At 37.1% G+C, this 24,713-nt stretch overlaps 1 protein-coding gene across 3 annotated transcripts in view; it reads right to left on the bottom strand.

The window, feature by feature from the left end:
* Positions 1-24,713, bottom strand: part of STAU2 (staufen double-stranded RNA binding protein 2) — a 148,672-nt gene that overhangs the window by 62,043 nt on the left and 61,916 nt on the right. For 2 of the 3 annotated variants that reach the window (XM_009995574.1, XM_009995573.1), the window contains exon 11: positions 19,674-19,981. In XM_009995574.1, coding sequence (XP_009993876.1) covers positions 19,674-19,981 — 308 coding nt within the window. Of the gene's footprint in view, positions 1-5,541; positions 5,656-19,673; positions 19,982-24,713 lie in introns of all 3 variants that reach the window. The other variant, XM_009995572.1, reaches the window with a different exon arrangement.

Genomic DNA, 24,713 nt, shown 5'->3' on the forward strand with positions numbered 1-24,713 from the left:
CATAGGTATTTGCTTTTACAAGGTAAAGTTCTTCTTAAACCTTAAGTTTCGATGCTCCAAGCACCTCCCCTTGAGCCTCTCACCATCTCCAAGGTCTTCTGTACTTAGAGAATGACATCCACCTTTACTGTACTCTGGTGACGTCAGGAGCTGCTCACCTCTGGCCATCACCATAATTTCTTAAGCCTGCCCAGAAATTCCTTTTTGCAGGCTAACAATGATGGTTTGCTGCACATCGTATTTGAGTTGGCTTGTCACTGCTGTCTGTCAAGCTTCCCATCAGTAATTCCTGAAACTGCTGAGCGTGGCACCTTCCTTTCAGTACAGCCCCTCCCTGCTGCACTCTCTTACCAAGTCTATCTCAGCAGTACTTCCACTTCTACAAGTTCTGCCCCTGATTATCTTTCTCGTTATTTTTATACTTGAAAATAAATGTGCAATAGTGGTAGATTATATATAATGTTCCACAATTGTTATCTGCCTAGAAATATTCTGTTATATGAATTGCAATGTGTAGGAGAGTTCCAAAAACATAGACTATTTTATAGAGTTCTATACAACATAGATATAATGGATGGAAACAAGACAGCCTAGACTCAAGGTATGAGCATTAAAAATTCATTGTCATCACTTTAACAGCACATCACACTGGGACTACTGGGTGCAGTAAACAGCAGAAGTCACTAATAAACAAACAAGCAGTATTGCCAGCTCCAAAACCCATGCATACATTAAAGCCTCCAATATTGTAAGTATTAAAGTAATGAGAATTTAAGAAAATGCACTGGTCTGTGTGCTGTTTCTTGAAATCTAAGTAGAGAACTGGTCACCCCCCAGTGAACATCATGTTACTGGCATTTAAACATTCAGTTGTACAGGCAGAGAACTCCATGGCATGCACTCAAAAATCTCAAAATGGGCCCAGTCTGGTCTTTCTCAACACCAGCACTGACTTTTAAGTAATTTTATTTTAAAAAATCCATTTTCACACTTCTAATTTGCCTGTTGTTCAGCAAGTCTTAAGAATGCACCCAAGATGTTTTTTTCCAGGGTTTTTTTTCACAGCTGTGACAACCACAGGGGTATACTACCCCTGAAGCAGAGCTCTACAGTCACTCAGAGTTGAAGCATTCAGAAAAACAGCAATTATTGCAAAGACACTAAAGGTGGCAATATTGAAAATTTCCAAAATATACATTCAAACATAGAAGCTGAATTTGACGCTTGCTTAAGATGAAGCAGAAGTGTAATTTCTTAGACTGAAACTATGTCACACACCATCTTGTACAACACAGGCCATCAGATTTAACCTAGCTACCATTATAGTGAGCCCAGAATTTTGTGCTGAGCGAAGTACAACTCTAACAACTTTATGGTATTGACTAGAATTCTTCAGGGAAAACAGAAATCTTTGTTTCCTTGAAGACTTTGCTCTGATAGCACTACACTTCTAACTAAAAGTTCTTGGTATGGCTGCTGAAGAATTCAGAGAGCTCTTCATATAACCCAGTTTGCTAAAGCTGAAAGGTATTTTTATGTACTGGTAACAATTCACCCTGTGTTCAACACTTTGAGAAGTGAAGCAGGCAGAACTGTCTTAAGACTTTCAGAATAAGCAGTAGAGAAGATGCCTTTATTAGTTTTTGGTAGGGTTTGTGAACACCCTCTTCCTCTTGGCTCTAACTTACTCCCTTCATCCCATGGCCTTTAGACATTTACTGTTCCATTTTCCTGAACTTTCTTAGTTTTCTGCTCCATTCCACCCATTTTAGCTTAAATAGCCTCCTATCTTGGAATTTTTCCCCTCTTCTGCCTCCCATTCCTCACACTTTAAATGTTCTTAGTGACACAAATGGAACAACTACCAGGACTTCCTTCCTGTTTGTTACTTTACATCATCCACATTCAATCTATTCCTCAGATTCACCCTGTATGCCTACAGCCCATCATAAACCCTGAGAATAGGTTGTCTCCAGACCTACAGCAAGGTAAAAAAATACCAGGATTCATTACCATTAGGGACAAACTCTGGTTTGCTTGAAAAAGACTCTAGAAAGCGATGACCACTTTAACTAAAAGCTGCTTGTATCTAAATTCTACAGAAAATATCCCCCAAAAAACAATAAAAACAAAACAAACAAAGAACAGTGCCCATCAAGGAGAAATTTATATGTGTGCTCAGATATTGGGAAACAGAAAACACAAAAATAAACAATTCAGAAAAAAATATTCTAAACCCCACAAAATTTCTACCAAAGAGGCTAGCATACCTGAATGCAAAACCCAAGAAAATATGTGGCAGGCTAGACTGCAGTGCTACTTTGGGAATGTTTCTGGTTTTTACTGTTTGCCAAAAGAAAAATGAAAGACCAACAGTTGCTTCTACAACACTGCTTCATGACCAAATGAGATATGTCTTGTCAATCAGACATTTGAAGTACACACTAATTAGTGTACCACTAGGAGATGTTTATTGTAATCTGAAATTGCTCAAATGAAACATGTAGGGAAAAAAAGGGAAAGAATTTAAACTCATTAAAATCATAAGCTAAACCAATCTAAAGAATGAAAACTCCCTACAGAGTATAGGAAAGAACAAGTGACTTGAGAAACTGCTGTGTCAAGTCTTGGCATATTTGAAAAAGCAAGATAATACTTATGCAGGATTGTAACCACACTGGTAATCTGCTGGGCAAAAAATCTCCTACTGGATGTAAGGAAAGAGATACACTTCAAAAGACAAGTCCAATCTAAAAGGTAGACTATAGTGCTGGGAATGCCACCTGGAACTTGTCTTTTTTTCTTCTTTTTCATTTCTGTTTCTTTTTTTCATCAAGGTAAGTGGTCAGCTGTGGTTCTTCTGCCACTATGTAGTTGACATGTCTAGTATACAGGTTTTTTATTAGATATTATCCCACACAGATTCCACTGTTTTCCCATAAACTGTTATTCTAGAGTCTCAGCCGGATAGTTTTCCATTTAAAAAAAAAATGCCAGCAATTAGAGAAACTATAGAAACTATATTTTAGAATGAATACGAGAAAAACTATCTTCATAAGCACAGAAGTGGACAGATCCTGAAGTAAAACTATGTCAGGCCTCACAGCTGACACATATCAACATGCCTCCACTGACATCACAGGCTTCCAGGTGACTAGCACATCCTAATTATCATCAAAACCAAAAGAGTAACTTAAAAGTAACAGATGACACAAGTTTAAGAAGAGCTTCTAGAATTTAAGTTTTATAGCATATGGCTGTCATGCACTTATTTCATTTGAAACTTCAAAATGTAGAAAATTCATCTTGATACAGGCACAGCCTTTCTGCCTGCTATTTTTTTAAGAATAAGAGTATCCATTAAACCCGCTGAGAGGAAAATTGTAGAAAAACAAGCAAAATAATACCAATCACACAGGAACAAGAATGAAAAGTTGTTTTTCCTTTCAAGTTGGTCCATTAAGAACTCCAATTTTGTCATTAATTAATTCCAGTGCCTGAAAAATACTTGATGCACTTTATGTTTACTTGTTAATGATTCATTTATCTCTATTTATTTAGGTGATGACAGTGCTTCAATCCCGCCCTGCCATCTCCCTCATCAAATACAAGCAGTTGGTAGCATCTCTCTTCCCCACAAAGTGGAATTCTTTTGGTATTTAGGAAGGAGATGAGCAGAACTTGTGACTCCTGACCAGTTTGTGGATCTTCTTTGTGACCCACTAAATGGCACTTAGCTTTTAGACAATTATTTTATTTTCCTCTCAGCTTAGATGAAATCTTTTCACAAGTGATGTGGGTTCAGTAATGCATTAACCACCCCCTCATGCAAGGACAAAACATTTTTCTTTCCTTTTTAAGAACCCTGTGGAAAATTACGTAACTAAACCAAATGATGAATATTTTTTTAAACTTCAAATTGAAGTAAGATTGGGAAATTCTAGCTTCATAATGGCCCAAGAAAACTTAATTCTACCCATTTGTCTACATGCTATGAAATAATCTCTATGTGTGTGATTTTATGCCTTTTTATTTATTTTTTCTTTTCTTTTTTTTTTCTTATCAGAAGGAATGTCCAGTTTGGAGCACCAAATGGGTACAACAGGAATCAAACTCATGCTGTATATAATCCGGAATTTCTTAATTTCTAGGTGCTTGACTTTGCAGGCTCAGTAACACTTTTTCATTTAGATGTCTTTATATAATTATTCAGATGGCTTAAATGTGCTTTTTGCTTACAAAGTCTTTTTTCTGTTTACATATCATACTCTAGCCTAAATAAATGCTAAGACAAAGGCCAAGCTGGCTGGTAGCCCAGAATGTAGTTGTTACCAAATTGACAGGGACCACCTTAAATTCATTGAAATGTCTAAATAGTGTATATGAGTTATAACTAAATTTTAAAAGGCCATCTTTACTGAAAGAAAAACGGACTGACTTTAGGAGAGCATAAACAAGTTGCTGGATGAAATGAGAACTGAATGGATTATGTCTGTTGAGGTACAGTCTGACTTACCACAGCTCTCCATTACTGTAAAACACCAAACACTTAAGGACAGGAAGTATCCTCATGCTACCATGTAAATAACTAATGGGCTTAGTTTATGTTAACAACTAGCTTAGAAACTTCCAATAAATAAAACCCACCAACCTCAATTATGTCTAAGAATGTCTGAACCTTTTCCCCAAGAGTAATGAATTCTGATCATTCTTGAGGTGACTTCTCCTTTCTTTTTAGAGAATCTTACATAGAGTCTGACAAAATGAACAGTAGATGTGAACACAGTGCAATTTAAAGATGGCTTGTGAAGACAAATGAAAACAATGCTTTTTCCAGTCTACTGAAGATCTGAAAGGGGCAAGTTTTCTTCTACTTGTTTCTTTTCTCCTTTTAAAACTTTTGGAGCATCAAAGTCTTGTCTTCCTTTTATACATAACAGTGTTGGAGGACATGAAGACTAGAATGGAATTCCCCCTCAGTTCCTATTTGAAGCAGCAGGGTGAAGAGTGATTCGAGATTTTTTTCTTTTCCTGGCTTTTCACCAGAAGATGTAATTAAACATTTTAAGAACAGCCAAACAAAATGGGAATTTTACACAGTATGATTAAAAATCGCTTTTCCCTCTCAAATGCCAGCTTCTTGTGACAGATGATGGTTAGAGATGATGGCTTCATCTCTGCTTTTCTGATTACCCATAAACTTAGTAAAAATAGGATAGACAAGACCTGATATATACTCAAAATGAAACAAAACCTTTGCAGAAACCTCACATCTGACTTTAAAACTAAAAAAAGGTATTTTGGCTTTCCTAATATCTCTTAAAGAGATGTAAAAGGCAACATAGCTTTGTCTCCTTTTCAGGTCACTCTTCAGATCTAGTCAGGATTTTACTAGGGTAAGACAGGCAAATCCCAGTAACAAGAACATGCCATACGAAAACCACAAAATGTGTAAGTAAATTTAAAATCTACTAATGGTGACATTCTGGCCTTACTATCTACTAATAAAATTACAAGAGTGTGGGGTGAAGGTATTTATACCTGGTCATGGCTGGCTTCAATGGAGCTTCCGATACCTTGGAAAGTCATCTGCACAGGAATCAGTGTCAAACAGGTCATACACTCTTTGCCATTTTGTCTATCACTGTAGTGTACCTATAACAGAATAACATACGTAATCTGCTAAACACCAGGTTCGTACAAGGGAGTCATGCTAAAATACTGTCCCTTTTCAACACGTTTGTAAGAAGAATTCCAAACATTTACATTGAATTCATCTTCAATATAAGACAAGGCGTGAGTAAAATATTCTAGGTAGTCACCATACTGAACTGGGGCCAAATTTCTTTGTATGTCTATTGGGTAGTTTTTGAAGTGCTGTGTTCCTCAGTTTCTGAGACCTCTGAGACTGAATTCAAGCCTAGATGTCATTTTTAACAGTATTTTGTAGCTTAGTTATGTAACATTCATGTAAATCATTATTCCTCCAAACATTTGGCAATAGTAGTTTAAATTTTTCAATTGTAATTCTGTTTAACTAAAAATTCTTTTGACATGGCTAATGCTGCATATTTGGATTTGACTCTGTAATTAATTCAAAATAACAGATAAAATGGAGAAGAATTCACATTCTTCTTGAGGTGTCCAGCCTATCCTTTCCTAAGAGTAATTCATTCCCTACTGATTTCTAGATGTATGTGTTGAACCTGAATCTTGATGAAATACAGAAGATTGTGCTTCTACTTGAATTATTTTCCTTCTCTTCAGGTCCCTTTCAGATAGCACTTAAAATTCCCTAAAGAAAAGATAGATTTTAATATGTTGAGACAAAATGAAATTGAATGTTGCCAGTGTTTCATTATTAGGAACAGGTTGCCACTCATGCTGAACTATTGAAATATTACAGTTCTCTGTGTAGCTCCTGGCTTCTAGACAGGCAGATCAAGCACTTTGTTCTACAGGAGAGGTGGAATTTGGTTTATGGTGGTAATTTACATTGGCTATGTGACCCCTGTCAGAAATGGAAAGAGAGATCAGCTCTGCTGGAGACAGACCTTTTATGTTAGTTTCTATTTACAGCTGTATAGGTCTCAGGCAAAAGTTAAATGATAAAGCCTCATCTTGACATTCAGGCTACAAAATGAAACTTTGTTATTTCTAAAACAACTAGGAATCATATTAGAGTTGTTCCTGTGGAAATGATTTAGTGATGTGTATGATTCTTAATTTTACACCATGCATACTAAATCCCCTGTGCCTAACTCTTCCTTGCCACAGGTGCAAACTGGAAATACTTCAGCTAAAGCAAAACCAGTGCAAAACTGTTTGAGCAAGAGGAAAAAACAAGTTGGCACTGTATTTCAGAATTACTTTACTGACAACACACCAAAACAGTTTTGCTGTGGTCAAAAGCAAGATACAGAATGCAAAATTCTTGTACTGTGCATAGAAATCCTGATTTCACGCAGCCCTTCTTAAAGCTTTCTGGATTATCCCTGTCTCTCTTCCTCTCAACCCCCACAGTATGTGCCTACTAAATTACTTGTGGCTCTCTGCCAGAAAAGCCATACTACTTACTTAGAAACCACAAGAGGCCCCTTCACATATACAATGGTTTAACTTTGATTAATCGAAAGAAGTACGAAGGTATGAAATTTGGCTTGCAAATATAAACTGAAGTTCTCTAAATGTCAGGGACTACTGTTATGACAAGGACTAATTGAGCTTCCACAACTGTGGTATCTGGTTGCAAGCTAGATACTCTGCTGAGTATGTGTTGTGGGAATGAGATGTGGAGAAATGGGGCTGAAAAGCTGAGGAGGATGATTCTGCACTGCAAATACAACATAGCAAAAGGGGCAAAATCCAGTGACCGAGGAAATTGCATGTCTCACAGCACATATGGAGAAATGGAAAAATGGCACTTTCTGAACTGCATGGCATGTTTGTAGGCCTATTTTTAATAACATGAATAAGGTTACACTTCACTACTATCCACTAGAACAAAGCAAGGCTAACAAACTGAAAGAACAGGAGATACTAAAAGGAAAAATTGTGAGTAGCATTACATGACACTTATCTGCAATAGCAAATTTGATCCGTGCCCTCTTTAGAGTCCTGCATTGAAGCTGCAATAAATTCAGAATATTGGTATCTTTCTAGGCTTAACTTTCCCAAGGAAATTTCATTACACACTTCTGGCCATCTTTGAATGTAACAGGGCCACTACTTTGCAATTTCTGAGACAACAGCCCTCTAATTATCTCCTGCCCTGTTGAAATTCTTCAGCTGAACCAAAATAAATACCTTCTATGTTAATTATAATAATAGTGATACAAAAACTTGAAGACTGGCTTTTGAATGGGGGATGGAATAAAACTTTGCCCAATCAAAATCTCTCCAGTCTACAGATCTGTGCAGTCACCAGAGACATCCAGATTTCTTCTACATTTGGCACACGTATGTGCAATTTCCCAGTAATCCTGTTTTGTTATTTATCAGTCCAGATACTACATTCTCAAACTATTTAATTCTTTTCTTCTTCAAATTTGATTTATAGTCAAAAGTTTGAGGGTTTGGGAATTTTTTGGCAGCAAAGAGTGCCAGGTATTTACGCATTTGAGCAGAATGTCCAAAAGAGGCACTCCTAAAGGAAGGGCAGTAGTCAGATAGTTACCAAATAGTCTAAATAGCAGCAGATGCTTCCAGGTTTTTGGCCAGTAGTATGTTGCAAAGATTCAGTTTATATGTACATGCTACTATGACTAAGCATGGGAGGAACCTGAATGTCTACAAAACGGGTTTAAGAGTAACTATCACAGCATCTAAGGCAGGGGAACATGAATGCACAGCAAATACTTGACACAGTGTCTGTAAGGAGGGGTGACTGAGGACTGACCAAGTTTTCCAACAGTGATTATGTGGCCATTATTAAGATTCATGAGGACAGTAATACTTTTTTAAGTTCCTCAGTGCCTTAAGAGTCAAGAGTGCTTAACTAGAGCTCATCTTGGCAATAACTCTGTTAGGCAGGTAAGGACACTTCATGGACAGACATTAAACGACTCATCTAAATTCACCTGGCACTGGCAGGAATGAATGGCAGTGCTGGGACTATAACCCATCATTAAGACCTCTGGCCTAACCACAAGCTCATTTTCCCTTTCCATATATTATGGAGGTAAAAATAAAAGAGTTATGAAAATATTTTCAATCTATATCCAGGCCTAATTTTCAGGCTTTTATTTTCTTGTAATTAAGGGACACTCAGAAATTACGTCCATGCATTTTAAGGATTAAACAGCAATTAAATTTCACTTATTAAAGTTCAGTACGTTTTATTTGGATACCATATTAGCAGAGTTTTTATAGAACAGCCTTAGGATCTGGTTAGGAAATCATGACCAGAATACTGATGTCTGTAGTAAGGGTTGTGCAAGTTTTTGAGTAAAATGCAAGAGTCCAGTTTCAGACTATTTTGAGTGATTTACATGTAATTCTCCTCCAAGGTACATCTACACAGCACAAAGCAGTGTCACAGCAACAAGATCCTGGCAGTAACTCTGACGGAGTCTGCTCATTTACCGGGAAAAGCACACAGCACTGCTAGTTGCTCTCTTGGGTAACTATACACCCAGAGTACCTGAAAAAAAACAATGTCTAAGCAGTTCAGGAATCCCAAACACATCACTCCGTGGTGCTGTGTAGGCAGGGCACGAAACCTCCATGTGTAAAACGCAAAGTGCATCCCAGGCATCAAAATAATAAAATAAATTCCAGAAACCATTTTTTCCATGAGCACATACCATGGATTTACTCATACACATATGCTTTCATGTTCAATATCTCAGGAGGTGCAACTGTATATCCTTTCCACAAATGGCTTCAGTCAGGAACAAGCTGCATGGTATGAGTATGTGTAGAGGGGTACTACTAACTGGGGTATGTATATAGAAGTGCATGCAAGGGGCTGAAACTATTTGAAAACTATGTTGAAATTTGGCCCTTGTTTTTAATATTTTAAATTACTGAAGAGATGCAAATATTTTGATGGACATTTATAGCTTCACATAAAGAAAGATGTAAGATGAATGTTTACAATGTTACAACTGAATGTGGAATAGCATAGACAAAATTCTCAACCTTCTATGTTATTTTATAAAGGAAAAACTAAATCACATTGCACAGAACTGTGTAAGAAGTTACATTGAAGGTTACTTTTATTATAATGCTGCTCCATAAGCAGGAAAGTTTCCATTTCTTTCATATTTACATTAAAATGTCTCTTAAATCTAGCTTTACTATAATGCCCTTCCCTATGTGCAAGTGTTCTGATAGAAACTGTAAAAATATCACTGAATTTGTCTTAAAATAACCTACTTTAACCCACTGGATCAATACACAATTTCAGATAATGGCCATAGTTAGTCTGCATAAATTATTCTGCAAATACAATGTCCCTAACTTCAGGCACAGGGTGGTCTGCTGGTCTTCAGTGGGCACCTCTGCATTCAAACATTCAACCCTTTACATGAACAAGGGTTTTGGTTTACCAACTCACAACTGAGGAAGCTGAGGGACCTGTTATACTACCACACAGAAATTAAGCTTAACTATATGCTGAACTACTGTTAGAAATGAGCTAACTGTGCATTAACAAGTGACTGAGGGGGCACAAAAATAAAGGCTACTGTTTTCACACACTGCTGCTTAGATGTTCACAGCCTGAAATACAACTTTCTGTCTGGCCAAACAGTTTCTTTCTTGAAAATTCATTAACTGAACAAAATAATATGGATTACCAAAAGAAAGAAGTCATCTGTGACATTGGAGTTCACGTTTCCAAACCAAAAACTACTCTGACTCAAAGCATCAGCAGGAGTCTTAGAATGCTAGACAGAAATAAACTAGGTAATAAAATGCCATTATCTTCAGCAATGCACAAATCTTCTGGATTGACATGCCCAGACTATTTTGTTAGAACAAAGGATGGTATTCCTTTAAATCTGCCCCTTAAAGGGAAAGCACCCAATTTAGCTCTGAATTTACAAAAGAATTTCCAAGATTTGACACAGGTTGCTCTGGATTTACAGCAACAAGCAAACCTGAGTGGGCTTCAAAATCAGACATTAAAATAGCACTTTTGACTTGGACAAGAGTCTGATGAAACCTTTTTCTTTCTTGAGCTTCCTGGTGAAATACTTGTCTTTTCCATTTTTGTCTTTTATCTTCCTCTTTCTGTTGCTCATCTATTGTTCTAGCAATGTCATCTACTTAAAAAAAAAGTAACTATTCTGTTTGTTTGAGCTCAAACTTCATGCATATTTGTTGTTGAAAACATACTTCTGGTGTGAAAATAAACTAAATATAAAACATATAAACTAAACAAAAAATACAAACATTTCAACCATTTTCTCAATTTTAGGAGCTTTCACACTAAAGTATTTGAGTACTTAAAAGCGTTGAGTCCTTGTAGTATCGATGGAGCTTTCCTAACAAATACTATATTAGACTCCTCAAACATGGAGCAGCATGAGAGAGATTCCACTTTGTATTCTACTTGCTTTACAATTCCATAGATTTTATTTGTAAATACTGACAAAAAAATTTAAAAAAAGAGAAAAAATCCATTTGCATGACCAAAGTCTTTTACAAAATGTTGAAGCATAGATACAAAAAACAAAGTGGAGAAGAAAATAATTGTCCCAGATGAAAAAATAAGACATACAAGAAAAAATTTTTCAAAAAATCAGAAAAAAAGCATTGAATCAAACTGTTTCCTGCAATGTTGGAGTTCCTTGATGTAGTGCGATTACTAAATATAGTATTTTACTAATCTCAGCAGGGAGCTGGCTAACTGCATGCCCGTCAGATGTTTTTAATGGCCACCCCCTGTGGAACAAATCTAAGGAGTGCATGAAAAACACCCGCATTTAAAAAAGCCCCCTTGCTAGATCATTAAGGAAAGATAAAGGCCTGTACATTTGGATGTGATATATAACACAATCATTGTGTCAAGAAAACATATGTTTGATTAGCACACCTCAGGTTCATTAATCGCCGTGTCTGCTTCACAGCAGTGCGCCAAGTTTCCACCGTAGCTACTGCACGGAAGGGTAAAGACACTCGGTAGCTTAAAGACTGACAGTTCAGCAGTAAATCTTTAGCAATTCCAACATGCTCCTCTCTTACAGAGTTTTAATACAGCTGTATTGTGGCCTTAAATCTTCATTAAAATACAGCCCTATGGTTTAGACTAAGAAACAAACCATCACTGTACCAAAATTGGTAACAACCAGCAGACTAATGGCATTGTCACTGTGGGCCTATTTTACATTACTGACTAAAGTAAGGCAGACACTCAACATCTATAAAAGCATATGAAAAAAGTTACTTTATACAGTTCCCAAAGAGAAAACACAAAATTTCTAATTGCCAAACAACTTTATCATCTGAGCCAAAGAAGCTTGTATATTCTTTTTTTTCATGCTATTTAGTCTCTGAATTCAGAGCTGCAGTTTTAGTGACGCAGGAGATCTGGAAAGTTTGGCCATATACTATGTTCAGTCAAGCCAGGGAGACCCAGCTCCATCCTACTTCCAGATATAACGTTCAGTTCTAATTAAGCAAAAAGCAGCTAACACCACTGATGTTACAACAGTTTATGGAATAACCAGTACTGTAAGGTGCTTACTGGTTCCTTTTCATCTGTTAACCTTAAGCCAGGCTTGTATTTATAAGGACAGAGTCCTGTGGTGCACATGCAAAGCAAGCAACCATATTTTCAAAGGCTTTCAAGAGTACAAAGGAACTTGTCTTGACTATCACACTGAGCAACTGACTGAGATGAGAGGAACTTGGTTAGCTTGAAGACAGAAAGTTGTTTGGGTGTAAAATAATTTCCTAGCAACAGCATAGATGGAAATATGTTTTCAGGTACACTCTTCTTCATTATCAAGGTTGTCGAAGAGAAGAGAGAAGCAAGCATTAACTAATCTCTGTTTACAGAGACAAACATTGCCATTGAAATTATTACACTGGCCATTAAGCATGGCACAGTAGAAGCACACAGGAAGATAATACCCTTCTGCAAAAGACCAGATTTCAGTATTTTCAGTAAGGACAGAGCACAACATCATTTCACACATCATTTTACAGAAACTGATCTGACCAATGGGCAGGTACAGTGCTAGTAAACTTGGCTAAGACCCAAGGCACCTGAGCAGGAATCAAAGGCCTGATTCCACAGCTTGTTTGGCAGAAGCAGGTATTGATAACACACAGTAACAGTCACTTTGAGCTGCTTCAAGAGCTTTATGAGTACTTATTTTTAAATATAAATGTCACTAATTCCCACTGTCCTTTAACATTAAGGTTAATCATCTGACCACAATGTTACAATCACCTCTTAATATTTCCAGTCTGCTCACTCCTGTTGGTAAAGAAGTCTCCAGTGACTTGAGTGGGGAACTCACTGTACAGTCACACACACAAAATTACAAGGGTAATGCAGTTGACCCCAAATGTTGATAAAGCACTATGTGCTTTGAGAGCATCACTCCTAAACTATGACCTAACTTTATAAAAAAAAATAAATTATTTTCCAATATCCTAATTAGTTGGGATTTTTGGAAGCAAGATATCCTTCAAAAAAGCATTTACATAAAAAGTGTTAGACTTCAAATAATTTTACATAAATGGTACTAGGAAGCCTGATGTTATTAATTAAAAAGCTTCCTTTAGTTATTGTTTTTGATGTTGCTATTGGTTTTTTTTTTTTATTTGATTGAACAATGAGATTTTAGTGGTCACCATTACTAGCTCATTTGCTGGGATTCCAGTCCCAAGTTGACAGTGCCCATAAACCTTTATGCAGCTGACATATTCAAGAACAGAACAGTATCATTTACATCTACATTCTAGTTTTTAGCATTTCTTACACTCTTCCTCATTGGCTTTAGCTGGACACTTGCTGAAGTATATATTTTGATTCACTCATCTGCAGGACTTTGAAAATACCCTCTCTCAGACCACTAACACATCATTACTACTATGTTCATTATCATAGATTCAGCAGATAGAACCCTCCCCTCAAAAACACAGTAACATTTTACACTTTTTTTTTCTCCTCAAAAGTGATTTGAGGGAATCAGGAGAAAATCACAGCAGACATTCATGAGAAGTAGTTTAGATTTTATACAGTTTACCCCATCTCAGCTCCATTTCACCCCTAAGCAAATGATCACTTGATCACAATCACCACAAAAACAATTACATTTCTAACTACAGATTTGTGAATGTAGACTCAGAAGATAACTACTGAGAAAGAATGGAGATGAATACATGGAGGCCACTTCATGCAAAGCAGCAAGCCACAACAAAGGCTGAAAGTAGCTAAGAGAAGGTTCTGCTTTCTAGCCTAACAGAGGAATGGAAAATAAAACAATAATAAAGAAGAAAGAAGATAATGTGTTGTAAAAACTGAGACAGAACATTTGGGATGTGCAGGTACTCTATAGTCCATCAGAGACCCAGAGACAGGAAATGCCCACTGATTTTCTGGGAAACCACAGAAACTACATTTTAATGTGCTGCTTCAAAGCCCTCTATTGAAGCTTCCACCTCCACCACAGCATTCTTGTTAGTCTGTTTTCATTTCTTCCCATCAGCCTCCTTAGCAGAGACTCTCTGATGAGAGAGATGCAATACTGCGCACTTTTCAGAATGCTTCACCTCTCTTCTACTCACTAGAACAATAAAAAAAGTCTCATAAGCCCCTTTACTGTAGCTATTTGAATCTGAAGTTAATGGGGAATGCTTGGAGTTCTTTCCCTGATTGTTTTTCTCCCAAACCTTGCAATCTGTACCAATGAATTCTTACAATTTTTATAGTTAATTCAAAGATTCCTCTTTTCAAGAGCTCAAAAGACTGGTAAATATCTTGATGTAACTGTCATGGTTCAACCATTCCCCACAGTAGCCTTCTCCTTCTTATCTATCATGGCTTTTTTGTGAATGTGACAAGTTTATGTAAACTTTAAGTGCAGTTCTGTTGTCCAAATCCATAACTGGTGTGTCACTCTGTTGCCTTCAGAGATACAACAGTTTGTACATGTAAACTGTGTGGCCTTAGTTCTCCAGTCCTAAGTTATACTGAAGGTCATTAAAAAGAAATATCCTGGTGTGCTGGCAAAGGCAAATAAAACTTCAATTATAACCAAAACAAAACAAAAAAAACCTCAATCAAACCCACAAAGCAACACCTGCTTGCTATGTGAAGAGAAAAAGATAGAAAAGTGACAAGATGTTGCTTTCACTGAGGTAAAAACCAGCTTCAGAGGTTAAGAAAGAAGACAGGAAATAGCTAATGTCAATAGTCCCAGGGAACTCTTGAAGATGAAGTATGTCTATTTCACTAGGTCAAGTAATGAACGAGGAAAGGAAAGCTGCTTCCATCTGGCGAAGTCCAATGAACTTTAATTTAACTAAGTAAGCAACACTTCCTAATTTTTACCTGCTTTGGGAAAGAACTTCTGGATTCATAACATGAAATAACATTAAATTGTTATTTCATCCATCATCAATGATTTGGCATGCTTGGACACAAAATATTAATGAAGGAATAAAGGCAATTGCACCAAATTTCAAGATGCCAAAGTTGCGATGATAATAATTTAGAATCCAATTACCTTCTTCAGGCTTAACACTAAATCCTTTACTCATGCCTTTCGTATTAAAAATTCCCACTGAACTAAGGTCTGATTTTCGTGACTGTATCTAGAAGATTTGCTGGAGAAAGGGTTTCAGGCCCCCAATTCCTCCTTATTAAAAAGTCCAGGAACGATTTAACTATCACAAACACCATCCACAAGTTCTGACAGTAAATTTAACATCAGTTTAAGAGAAAGAGATCTTGGGTAAAAACAGGTTTGGGATTCACAAACCTTCACCAGCTCAAGTGGGATGGATGCAAAGGTCACCCACCGTCCCTAACTTGGGAAGCTGGGTGCCAGTTCTGTGGTGCTGCACTCGTCAGGAGCCACAGCTAAATCTGAGACACCAGGAAAGGGTCACAGCATAGCCCAAGCTATAACCAATGGCTCTCAACTACTAGGACAAGCCTTAAAAAGTCAGACTTGCCCCTTGTTTTGAGTATATCCTCCAGCAAAAGCAGCAAGTAAACACCCAGGGAAGTAACATTATCAGTCACACCAGAATGATGATCCACAGCACGTGAAGAACTCTTGCATGGTGTGGATACATCTGCATCAGACAACATGGTACAGGGCAGAAGTTTCCAAGGTATGACTGACTTCAGGCAATGAGTTCCCAGTGCAGGACAACAGCCCAAACTTGCAAAATGCTGGGTAGGGTGACCAGGCCTACAAGTGAACTGGAAGTCAGGTACCTAATCTGCATAAGTGTTAACAAAAATCCCAAGAAGCTTCTAACTTCTTAGTTTTATTATATACCTCTAAATGACTTGGAAGTAGCACTCTCAGTGCCTCCATCAATTTTGAAAATGGCATTTAGGTGATTTTTAAGATTTTACCTGCTCCAAGAAATTTTCAATTACACACAGACCTGACCAAAACTATAGCTCTTTCCTTGAAATTCACTAAAGGCTGAATTTTTCCTCAAAAATGTATCTCAGGAGTGAGATGCAAGCAACCCTAGACTGATTTCTAAATCCAACCTCCAACAAAGCAAAATGAGTGTTTGTTTAAGGCCACTGTAAGGGAAAGTTTGAGCTCAAAGTCAATCCTCATACAAAGTCTGGAAATTTAGTTTAGGCCATCTCTGCCAGCAATTCAAAACCACAAGCTGAATTGTGTGTGCTGCAAATAAAACTGACTCTAGAGTGTCCAGCAGGACTTCTGTGTGTGCAGTCACTCAGAAATGTATGCTTACACTACTGGTTAGAGAAATGAGAAACATTCAGAAACACTCAACAATACAACATTTAAATTCATCAATGTATAAATGGCACAGTCAATCACTAAACAAATGTGGAGGGGGGGGAAAAATTACATAAATTGCATTACCATCACAATCAAAGAAATACATCACAGAGAAACTATATCCTGTGTGAGGTTTTATTATGTAGCCACTAGGGAAAAAGTTAAGATACCTAAGACCTGCCAATGCAGCAAGCCAAGTATGGCTGCAGACACATACTGGGACAGACCATGGACACTAAATCATGGCTTCTTAAAATGTATGATTTTGCTTCTTTGAAACTCCTGGTGGAATCTCCTACTGGACTACCTGCAACTTGAGTTCTACCTCAGTAAAAACTGAAGGGTCAAATTATTCATGTGTAGATAGCTGCTCTAAATATTTCCATTTAAAAAAACTTTGTAAATAATCGACTGCACTTAAGCTGGCAGCAAAAATAACTGTAACTTTGTAAATAATTGACTGCACTTAAACTGTCAGCAAAAATAACTGTAACTTTCCTAATCTAGTTACAAAACAATGGCAAAAATACCACATAGTCACTTAAAAATAACCATTTTACCAAAGCTGAATTTTCCTTTAAACAATCTCCAGGCAAAGTCTGCAAAACAATTATCTAGTAGACCGTATCCATAAATATGAAGAAAGCACCAAAAATGCTTTATTCAGAGTTCGTAAAGGCTTGCTCAAGGTATTTGTATTTAATCATCACTGGTAACCTGAAGCCTGAGCCTTCAGAGTATCCAAGCTAAACACCCGTTTTTCAGTGACACTGAGCTGCTGCTTATCAATCACAAATATGTTTAGAATAATAAGCCACAAAACATAAAATATATATATTTTTAGTACTTTTTCATACATTGGTCCCAATAACTCTTAAGGGCTTACAACAGAACATGGCTGAGATCATATACAAACAGTTTGGAAGAATTTAAATTAAAATTTAAATTAAATAACCACATTTTAAAGACGTGTCCCCTGCGGCTAAAAGAAATTCAAAACCCCATTCAAATAAGCAAATAACATTTTTTTTTTACATTTACAAATGAAACATCATATGAGTATTTATTGATTTTTTAAAAAATTCAAAAATACATTGTAACAGAACAGAATGTATACGTTCTTCAATGAAAGACAAAACTATGTTTATCATCCAGACCAGAATACAAACACATGCTAACAATTTTAAAATCATTTTGGGTCACTCAAAAAACATGAAACAAGATAGCTGTTTGCAAATGCAGTAGTTTTCTGCTTGGTAAGTATGCCTGAGAAAGTTAACCTGTAAAGAAATCAGCTTTTAAACTTAAACACAAAGACCTTTCTAGGCTGAAATGGTGAAAAGAACTGTGATATGCACCTGACAGGCCACCGAGCCATTTCCCACAGAGATTCTGTTCACTGCTCCACCTCGGCTCAGCCACCCAACAGTGGCAGAGATACCAGGCTTATTCAAGCCAGGTGTTAAAAAACATGCTAAGATGATTGAAAGCCATCAGTTACAGACACAGTGGGTAGACGTTAGTAACTGAGATTCTCTACCAAACTTCTTGATTTGTGTCAGAGCCAAGTAAAAAGTAGTAGTCTAGTTTACGGATGAAACGGATTATATTTTTTGGCTCAAGGTAGGACCCTTTAAAAACAAATTCTACATAAGCATCTAGAATCAAAGCATGAAAAAAACCAGGACAAACACAACTAATCATTTTACAGTAACCACATACTTCAGGCAAGTAGGAATCAAAACAGTAACATAAATTGTGCATTGGTTCTATGAAAATGACATGTTACTAGTAGACACAGGCAATCTGAGGAGAGCAGTGAAAACTCCACGGTTTGAATTTCTTTTCATCGGAATCCATTTGTTTCTACTGCAAGCAGGTAACAAATGGAACTCGGGAAAACTGATTTCCTATTAGCAGCTTAACTCTACTACAGTGAGGCTAAGACTTTACCGTTTCTTGCATTAAGGGATATTCAAACTAATGAATAAAAAAAGACATTTTAAAAATGAAGACCAAAGGAAAGCTGAATGTATATTTTAGACAGAAACAGTGTTAGGTCAAATCCACAACTGGTAATGTCTGATGTGCACAAATGTAATTTAACTGCTGCTTATGCCAACAGAACATCTGACACTATTTATCAAATACTAGCAGCCTCTTTTAAATCACTTTCAACAACTGCACACTTAGTAAATTACATGGGCTTTGATGAAGAAAACCATTATCAGTCATGCAAAAATTCTAACAGAAAACTCTCATTTCCAGAATTTGGTTTACATGATCAAATTACATATGCTAGAACATACAAACCCCACTTTTCAAATGAAACAAATTCACAACTCTGGAAAGGAAAAAATACAAACCCAAACCAAAAACCTACAACAGGAAAAAGAATATTTCTACATAGCTGGTCCTATCCTCTGATGCTGCAACACAGTAAAACAAGCTACTATCCATACACACATGTAATTTGCATGTAACGGTGATTGCGAAGAGGCTTCCTTTCCCCATCTTCCACATTGCAGCAATGACTGATGTACTACAGAAGCTGCCACTGTCCTACGAAATGCAGGGCATTTGCCATTGCTGGATACAGGTCATCAGTGCTGAAGTGATTCAAGCGCTGACCCAGCACAGTACATCTTACATTCTCTAGTATTGACTGTGATGTCAAAAACATTCTGCATTGCTCTGACACCAGGTCTGCTCCCAGGCTGCACCTTCTGATCAAAATGTCATTCTACAGGTTACAACTAAGAGGTGCAGGGTGGGAAGCAGAATAACAGCTTTAATGACCTATCCCAGAAGACAAACGCAAAGTTAAGGTGGTGCGTTTGTACCTTCTGGATCAGAGGCAAAGAGAGAAACCAATGCCAGAGCAGTATGTAAAGCTTCTAATGCCAAGAGGTGAAGAGTCTCAAAGAAGTGCAAGTAAAAAGCATAATTTCAGCCTGTAATTATTTAAGGAAAATAAGCAGAGAAAAATGGCCTACAGTAAAGTGAATGGAAAGAAGGAAGGAGCAAAAAAAGAGAAGGAAGGGCATGTGTATTGGTGCAGGGTTGTATTTCCTGGACCCAGAAACTGCCTTGGACACCAGCTAATTTTACAAGATAAGTTACATGCATGCCCACACTGAAGAGGGCAAGAGTGAAATTTTGAGAGCAATGCTATGATTCTGGCTGAAGAGCTTCATTTTCCCCCTCCCATACCTGAAAGCCTTGAATCCTTGCCAAATACTCCAGCTGTTTTGAAGGCTGCACTGTAGAACAGGGGGAAGCAGGAGATATTCCTTTTAGACCTATGGCTTCGGCAGTTGGGGACGTTCCATTCATGAGAAGTTCCCTGGCAATTGTAGCTGTGCTATTTGTTGTAGGAGATATGCTGAAGAAAGAGCTAGAAGTCTGGCTCATTTCTTTGGAGGACAAATAGCTTACAGTGGTACCAGGGGCTGATTTGTTGCGGCTGGCTTCCATCTCTTGGTAGACATCAGGAGAGAGATGGAGAATTCCCTTTGGTGCTAAAAATAAAAAGAGATCATTCTCATTACTCTAGAATGGGTTTGAGAAGTAGACGATTTTCATTAACATATTTTGCAGTGGAAAACAAAGTAAGCATTTAAAAGCAGTATTTTTTTTTCCACAGTAAATGTAAATGAAATAGCATAATTTATTCAGAAACAAAGCAGATCTGAAGTGGCTCTCTTCCTCTTCTCCTGCTTTTTTTAAGCAGATACAAACTTGGACTATCCATGGCTAGCACAGAACACACAACATGAACAAATAAGGCCTGGAGATCTACAAACCACACGGAACAGCTGCTACTTCAAAACAGTAGCGTGATCATAATTTCACTGCAATCTTCTGCCTCCTACCCGATACAATAACTTAGGCTGTTACTTCACAAATAATTTAAACCAGCCTATGTCAGCAGCGTCACCACCAGAAGTAGTTCTCTTCTTTCCAATCTACAGCTGCTCCTTGTACTCTCCAGCTGCTCTATTGCTCGTGCCAGCGCCAGCACCTGTAGAACCACACAGTGATGTTCAAGAGAATGAGCCATTGGAGAGGAAAGGAGAGGGCAGGATGATTTCCTGCAGTAGCCACAACACATCAGGTGCTGGCTTGAAGTGTTTGCCAAATTACAACAGCAGCCTGTGCTTAAATAACCTTAAACTGCCCTGCATACACACTGATACTGTGCTAATGATTGACTCTTCATCAGTGAAGAGGAAAATACATTTTTTTAATCTAGCTGCATATATGGCTTCCTACAATTTGCAGATAGCTACCTGGTTTGGACAAATTTATACTTAACAAGGCATGCATGTATCTGTCATCATTCAAGAGAACTGAGGTGAACATTAAGAAGATCTACACTTACTAATGCCTACATTTCAAGCATTTTAATATAGTCTTAGAAAATTTCTCAACCCTAGACCTGCTTGAAAACAGAAGCACATACTTGATTGGTTTTGCTGATATTCCTGTGCATGTGTAGAATTAAGGATGAAATTTGCTAGTTTTCATATACAGTAAAGCATTTGTTGGAAACATGAGTACCCAGTTTGCTGATACAAGAGGAAAACCTCTTTCTTATTATCAATAAATTGAATAATGAGCTTGAAAAGTGTAATTTCATATTAATAGCATACTTTAATCTTCTAGCATATATCTGAAAACAACACTGGTGAACCTGAGCCATATGGCATTTCATTTTAGGGATGATAAACCTGTTTGTTATCTGATTTAGTAATCCCAGGAGAAATCAAAGGGTTCAATGCTTAATTAATTTGCAGTATATATTAAATTAATCTCAGAATGCAGAATAAATTCAAAGAGTAGAAGAAAATTAATTTCCAGTTTCCTAGAAAGGATTCCTCTAATCCTAGTAGTGCAAGTAGTATTTTTAAATAAAATGTCTACCAGAAGGATAAGACTAAAAAAATATTACCAGTAATTAATACCCTCATTTTCCAACTACATAGTGAAAATTGAACTTCCTCACTGCTGGCTCAGCAAACTGCTTATAGGTGAATCTTTTAATCGATTTACTCACACATTTGGCTTTTAAATTAATATTGCTTTCAGGGAGTTAGAACATTAGCTTATACCATTCGTAAAGATGTATCGTTTATTCCCCTCACTGTTCTCCCCACTGCCTTTGTGGGGATGTGGTGCCTAGTTGGACCCTAAACTCTAATGCCAGAGGTGTTTTACTCAGTCTTAACAAATAGCTTCAAAGCCAGTGGACCCTGTGCTGAACTCTAGAGCTAAGCACATATTCAAGACAATGCTACTGCGAAAAATTGAAGGACAGGGTATCTAAAATTTCTTTTTCTTTATTTGGGACACTTTAGAATACCCTGTTTTTACTTAATATGCTGTTGTTACTACAGGTAACAACTATATAAACATGATGCTTTATTTATAGCACATAATCACTGTATGATAGTGATTCTATAACCTTTTTCTGAGGCTCTAACCTTCAAGGCCTATCACTGCTCATACTTTTAAATAGCCTCCTACAGGAGATAACACAAATGATACATATATGTATGTCATCATTAATTATATATAAAATATATAATACAGATATTGATAGTTCATATTAGGTTCTAAAACCAAACAGCAACAAGAACAGTTGTTAACTAATAACCTAACAATAGTGAGTGGCAGGTGTTCACCATATCCTAAGACCTGCCCACTGTAAATCTGATTTCTGACAAGTATTTGAGAAACAGAAATGAAAACTGAACAAAAGGAAAAACAAGATACTTGTTCAGATATATTATTATATTAGGCTCCTTCAAATCAATTTTAAAAAAACATAGTACAATGTTAGCTTAAAAAAAGTTTAAAGACATTTAAAACCAAGTCTGGTGCTGCAGATGTCTGTTCCATTGATGTAATATTACTTAAAACAAACATTTTACATGCTTTCTCAGCCATTTCACTGTTTTTACATGATCCACCCAAATATCTAACTGCTGTCTGGAACAATGGTTTGGAATACTTCCAGATTACCAAGCTTTCTAAATGTTAAAATAACTAATATGCAGCATATGATGAATAAAAAGATATTGAGCAGAGTATAGCAAATGCTCCTAAAGTACTGACTTTACTCTAATGGTGATGTTAAATTAATAATAGTACTTTTATACTTACGCAACACCTTTCTGCTAAAGACTTCAAAGTGCTTTATAAGCAATAATTAATTTAAATCATACATTGGCTCTGAGAGGCAGATATTATATTACCATCATTGATTATCTCTGGAAACAAAGTAATGTAATATTGCAGACATTACATTAATATAGTTGCAAGCTATTAACTTTTTATATTCAGAGCCTATGTTTCATGAAGCTTCTTACAATCTTGTTTTTAAAAGCCAATACAAACCTAACTCTTTGAAAACTTCTATCAAGTATATATTAATTTTAATTCATTATCTATTTTTAATACATTATTGAGGATTTTTAAAAATATCATTCCTCACTGTCGCTGCTTACTTCAACTCTGTTGATTTTTACCAGTGTTTACATATATAACAGTTTAGTTACAGTAGTAAGGATGTTATCACAAGACAAAGAATATGACATCAACAGATGAGTAAGTATAAGAACAGAACCTCTTCAGCAACTAGTCAGTCTTTAAACAACCACTTCAATAAAAAAAATGGGAGAAAAAAATACTACCCTCTAACACTTCATGCATTGCAGGAGAACATTGCTAGGTTAATATTTTAATATTTTTGTTAGTCTTTCACCTGAAAAGAAATTAGATTTTGGTGGCTGCTAAATATTTATCCCTTACTAACTTCACCATACTCCAAAAGTAGCATCATAATTATTAGGAGTCACAGTATCCATAATACTAGAATTTAGACCAACAGCATTGTACCTTCTGCTGGACATTAACTTCAAGGTACATTCATGAAACATGGTAAAATCATTTCCATTTATATTATTTAAACCTGTGGGCAAATGTGCTATGAAAATATGCAGGCTAGCTATGCAATATAATCACTAATATTTGAAAAACACGTCTTACTCATCCTTAGCAGTAATTGTTAGCAGTCCCTCGCAATCTTCTGAAGTCTCCGAAAACCCCACACCAAAGACCTCTCTTACCTAAGAATACATTTCTTGATCTTCTATCACCTGCTTTTGCTGCCACGTACTAGACAACCATAAAAGTTTAGACTCCAAGGCAAATGTATTATTAAGATACCAAATAGCCCAACTACCCTTCACAAGCCTTCCCCTTGAAGTCTCATCTTGGTCCTTTGATCCCACAGATTTGCATAGCAGCAGAGGTAGAGACACTGAGTGGTCAGGGTTGGAAGGGACCTCTGAAGATCATCTACTTCAACCTCCCTGCTAGAGCAGGATCACCTACAGTAGATCACACGGGACAGGTTTTGAATGTCTCCAGAGAAGGTGAGTCCACAGTCTCTCTAGGCAACTTGTTCCAGTACTTTCTCACAGTAAAGAAGTTTTTCCTTATGTTTAACTTGGAACCTCCTATACTCCAAGGCCAACTACCCCTTGTCCTGTCATTGGACACTGCGGAAAAGTGACTGGATCCATTCTCCTGACACCTGCCCTTTAGATATTTATAAGATCCCCTAGTCTCCATCAGGATAAACAGACCCAGCTCTCTCAGCCTGTCCTCCTAGGACAGATGCTCCATTCCTCTAATCATCTCTGTGGCCCTGCACTGGACTTCCTCCAGTAGTTCCTTATCCTGTATGAACTGGGGAGCCCAGAATTGGATGCAGTCCAATAATCCACTGGAGTTACTTTTATCCCTAACCCCTTCTCTATAGGGTCCCCTTGGCTGGGAAGATGGGGGGTGCTTTCTACAACAGGGTCCCTCCTTGTTTGGAGCTTCACTCCTGGAGTTAATGGAAAACAAAACTAACCATCCTTCTGCATGTGGAATAGGGTGAGGAAGGTGAATGACTGACAGTATCACACCAAAGAGCTTCAATGTAGTAAGACTTCACAAAAATGGAATTTGCTGATACAGGGATAGTGACAAGTTAGGCCACAGCAGTGGGTACTCAGTTAAGAAAAGTTCAGTGATGCCAGTGTTGCCAGCAAACTCACATATATTAACATCTACACTGGTACGCCTGGTGCTCCATTGTAATTCTTCTCTTTCTGTCAGAAAGATCAGAAAACATGAAAAGCTGATATTTCAACGTTTATCATGAAAATCCAAGAGATGAGATACAGAATCACAGAA

The sequence above is a fragment of the Chaetura pelagica genome, unplaced genomic scaffold (assembly GCF_000747805.2).
Source record: "Chaetura pelagica isolate M959 unplaced genomic scaffold, ChaPel_1.0 scaffold83, whole genome shotgun sequence".
NCBI lineage: Eukaryota > Metazoa > Chordata > Aves > Apodiformes > Apodidae > Chaetura > Chaetura pelagica.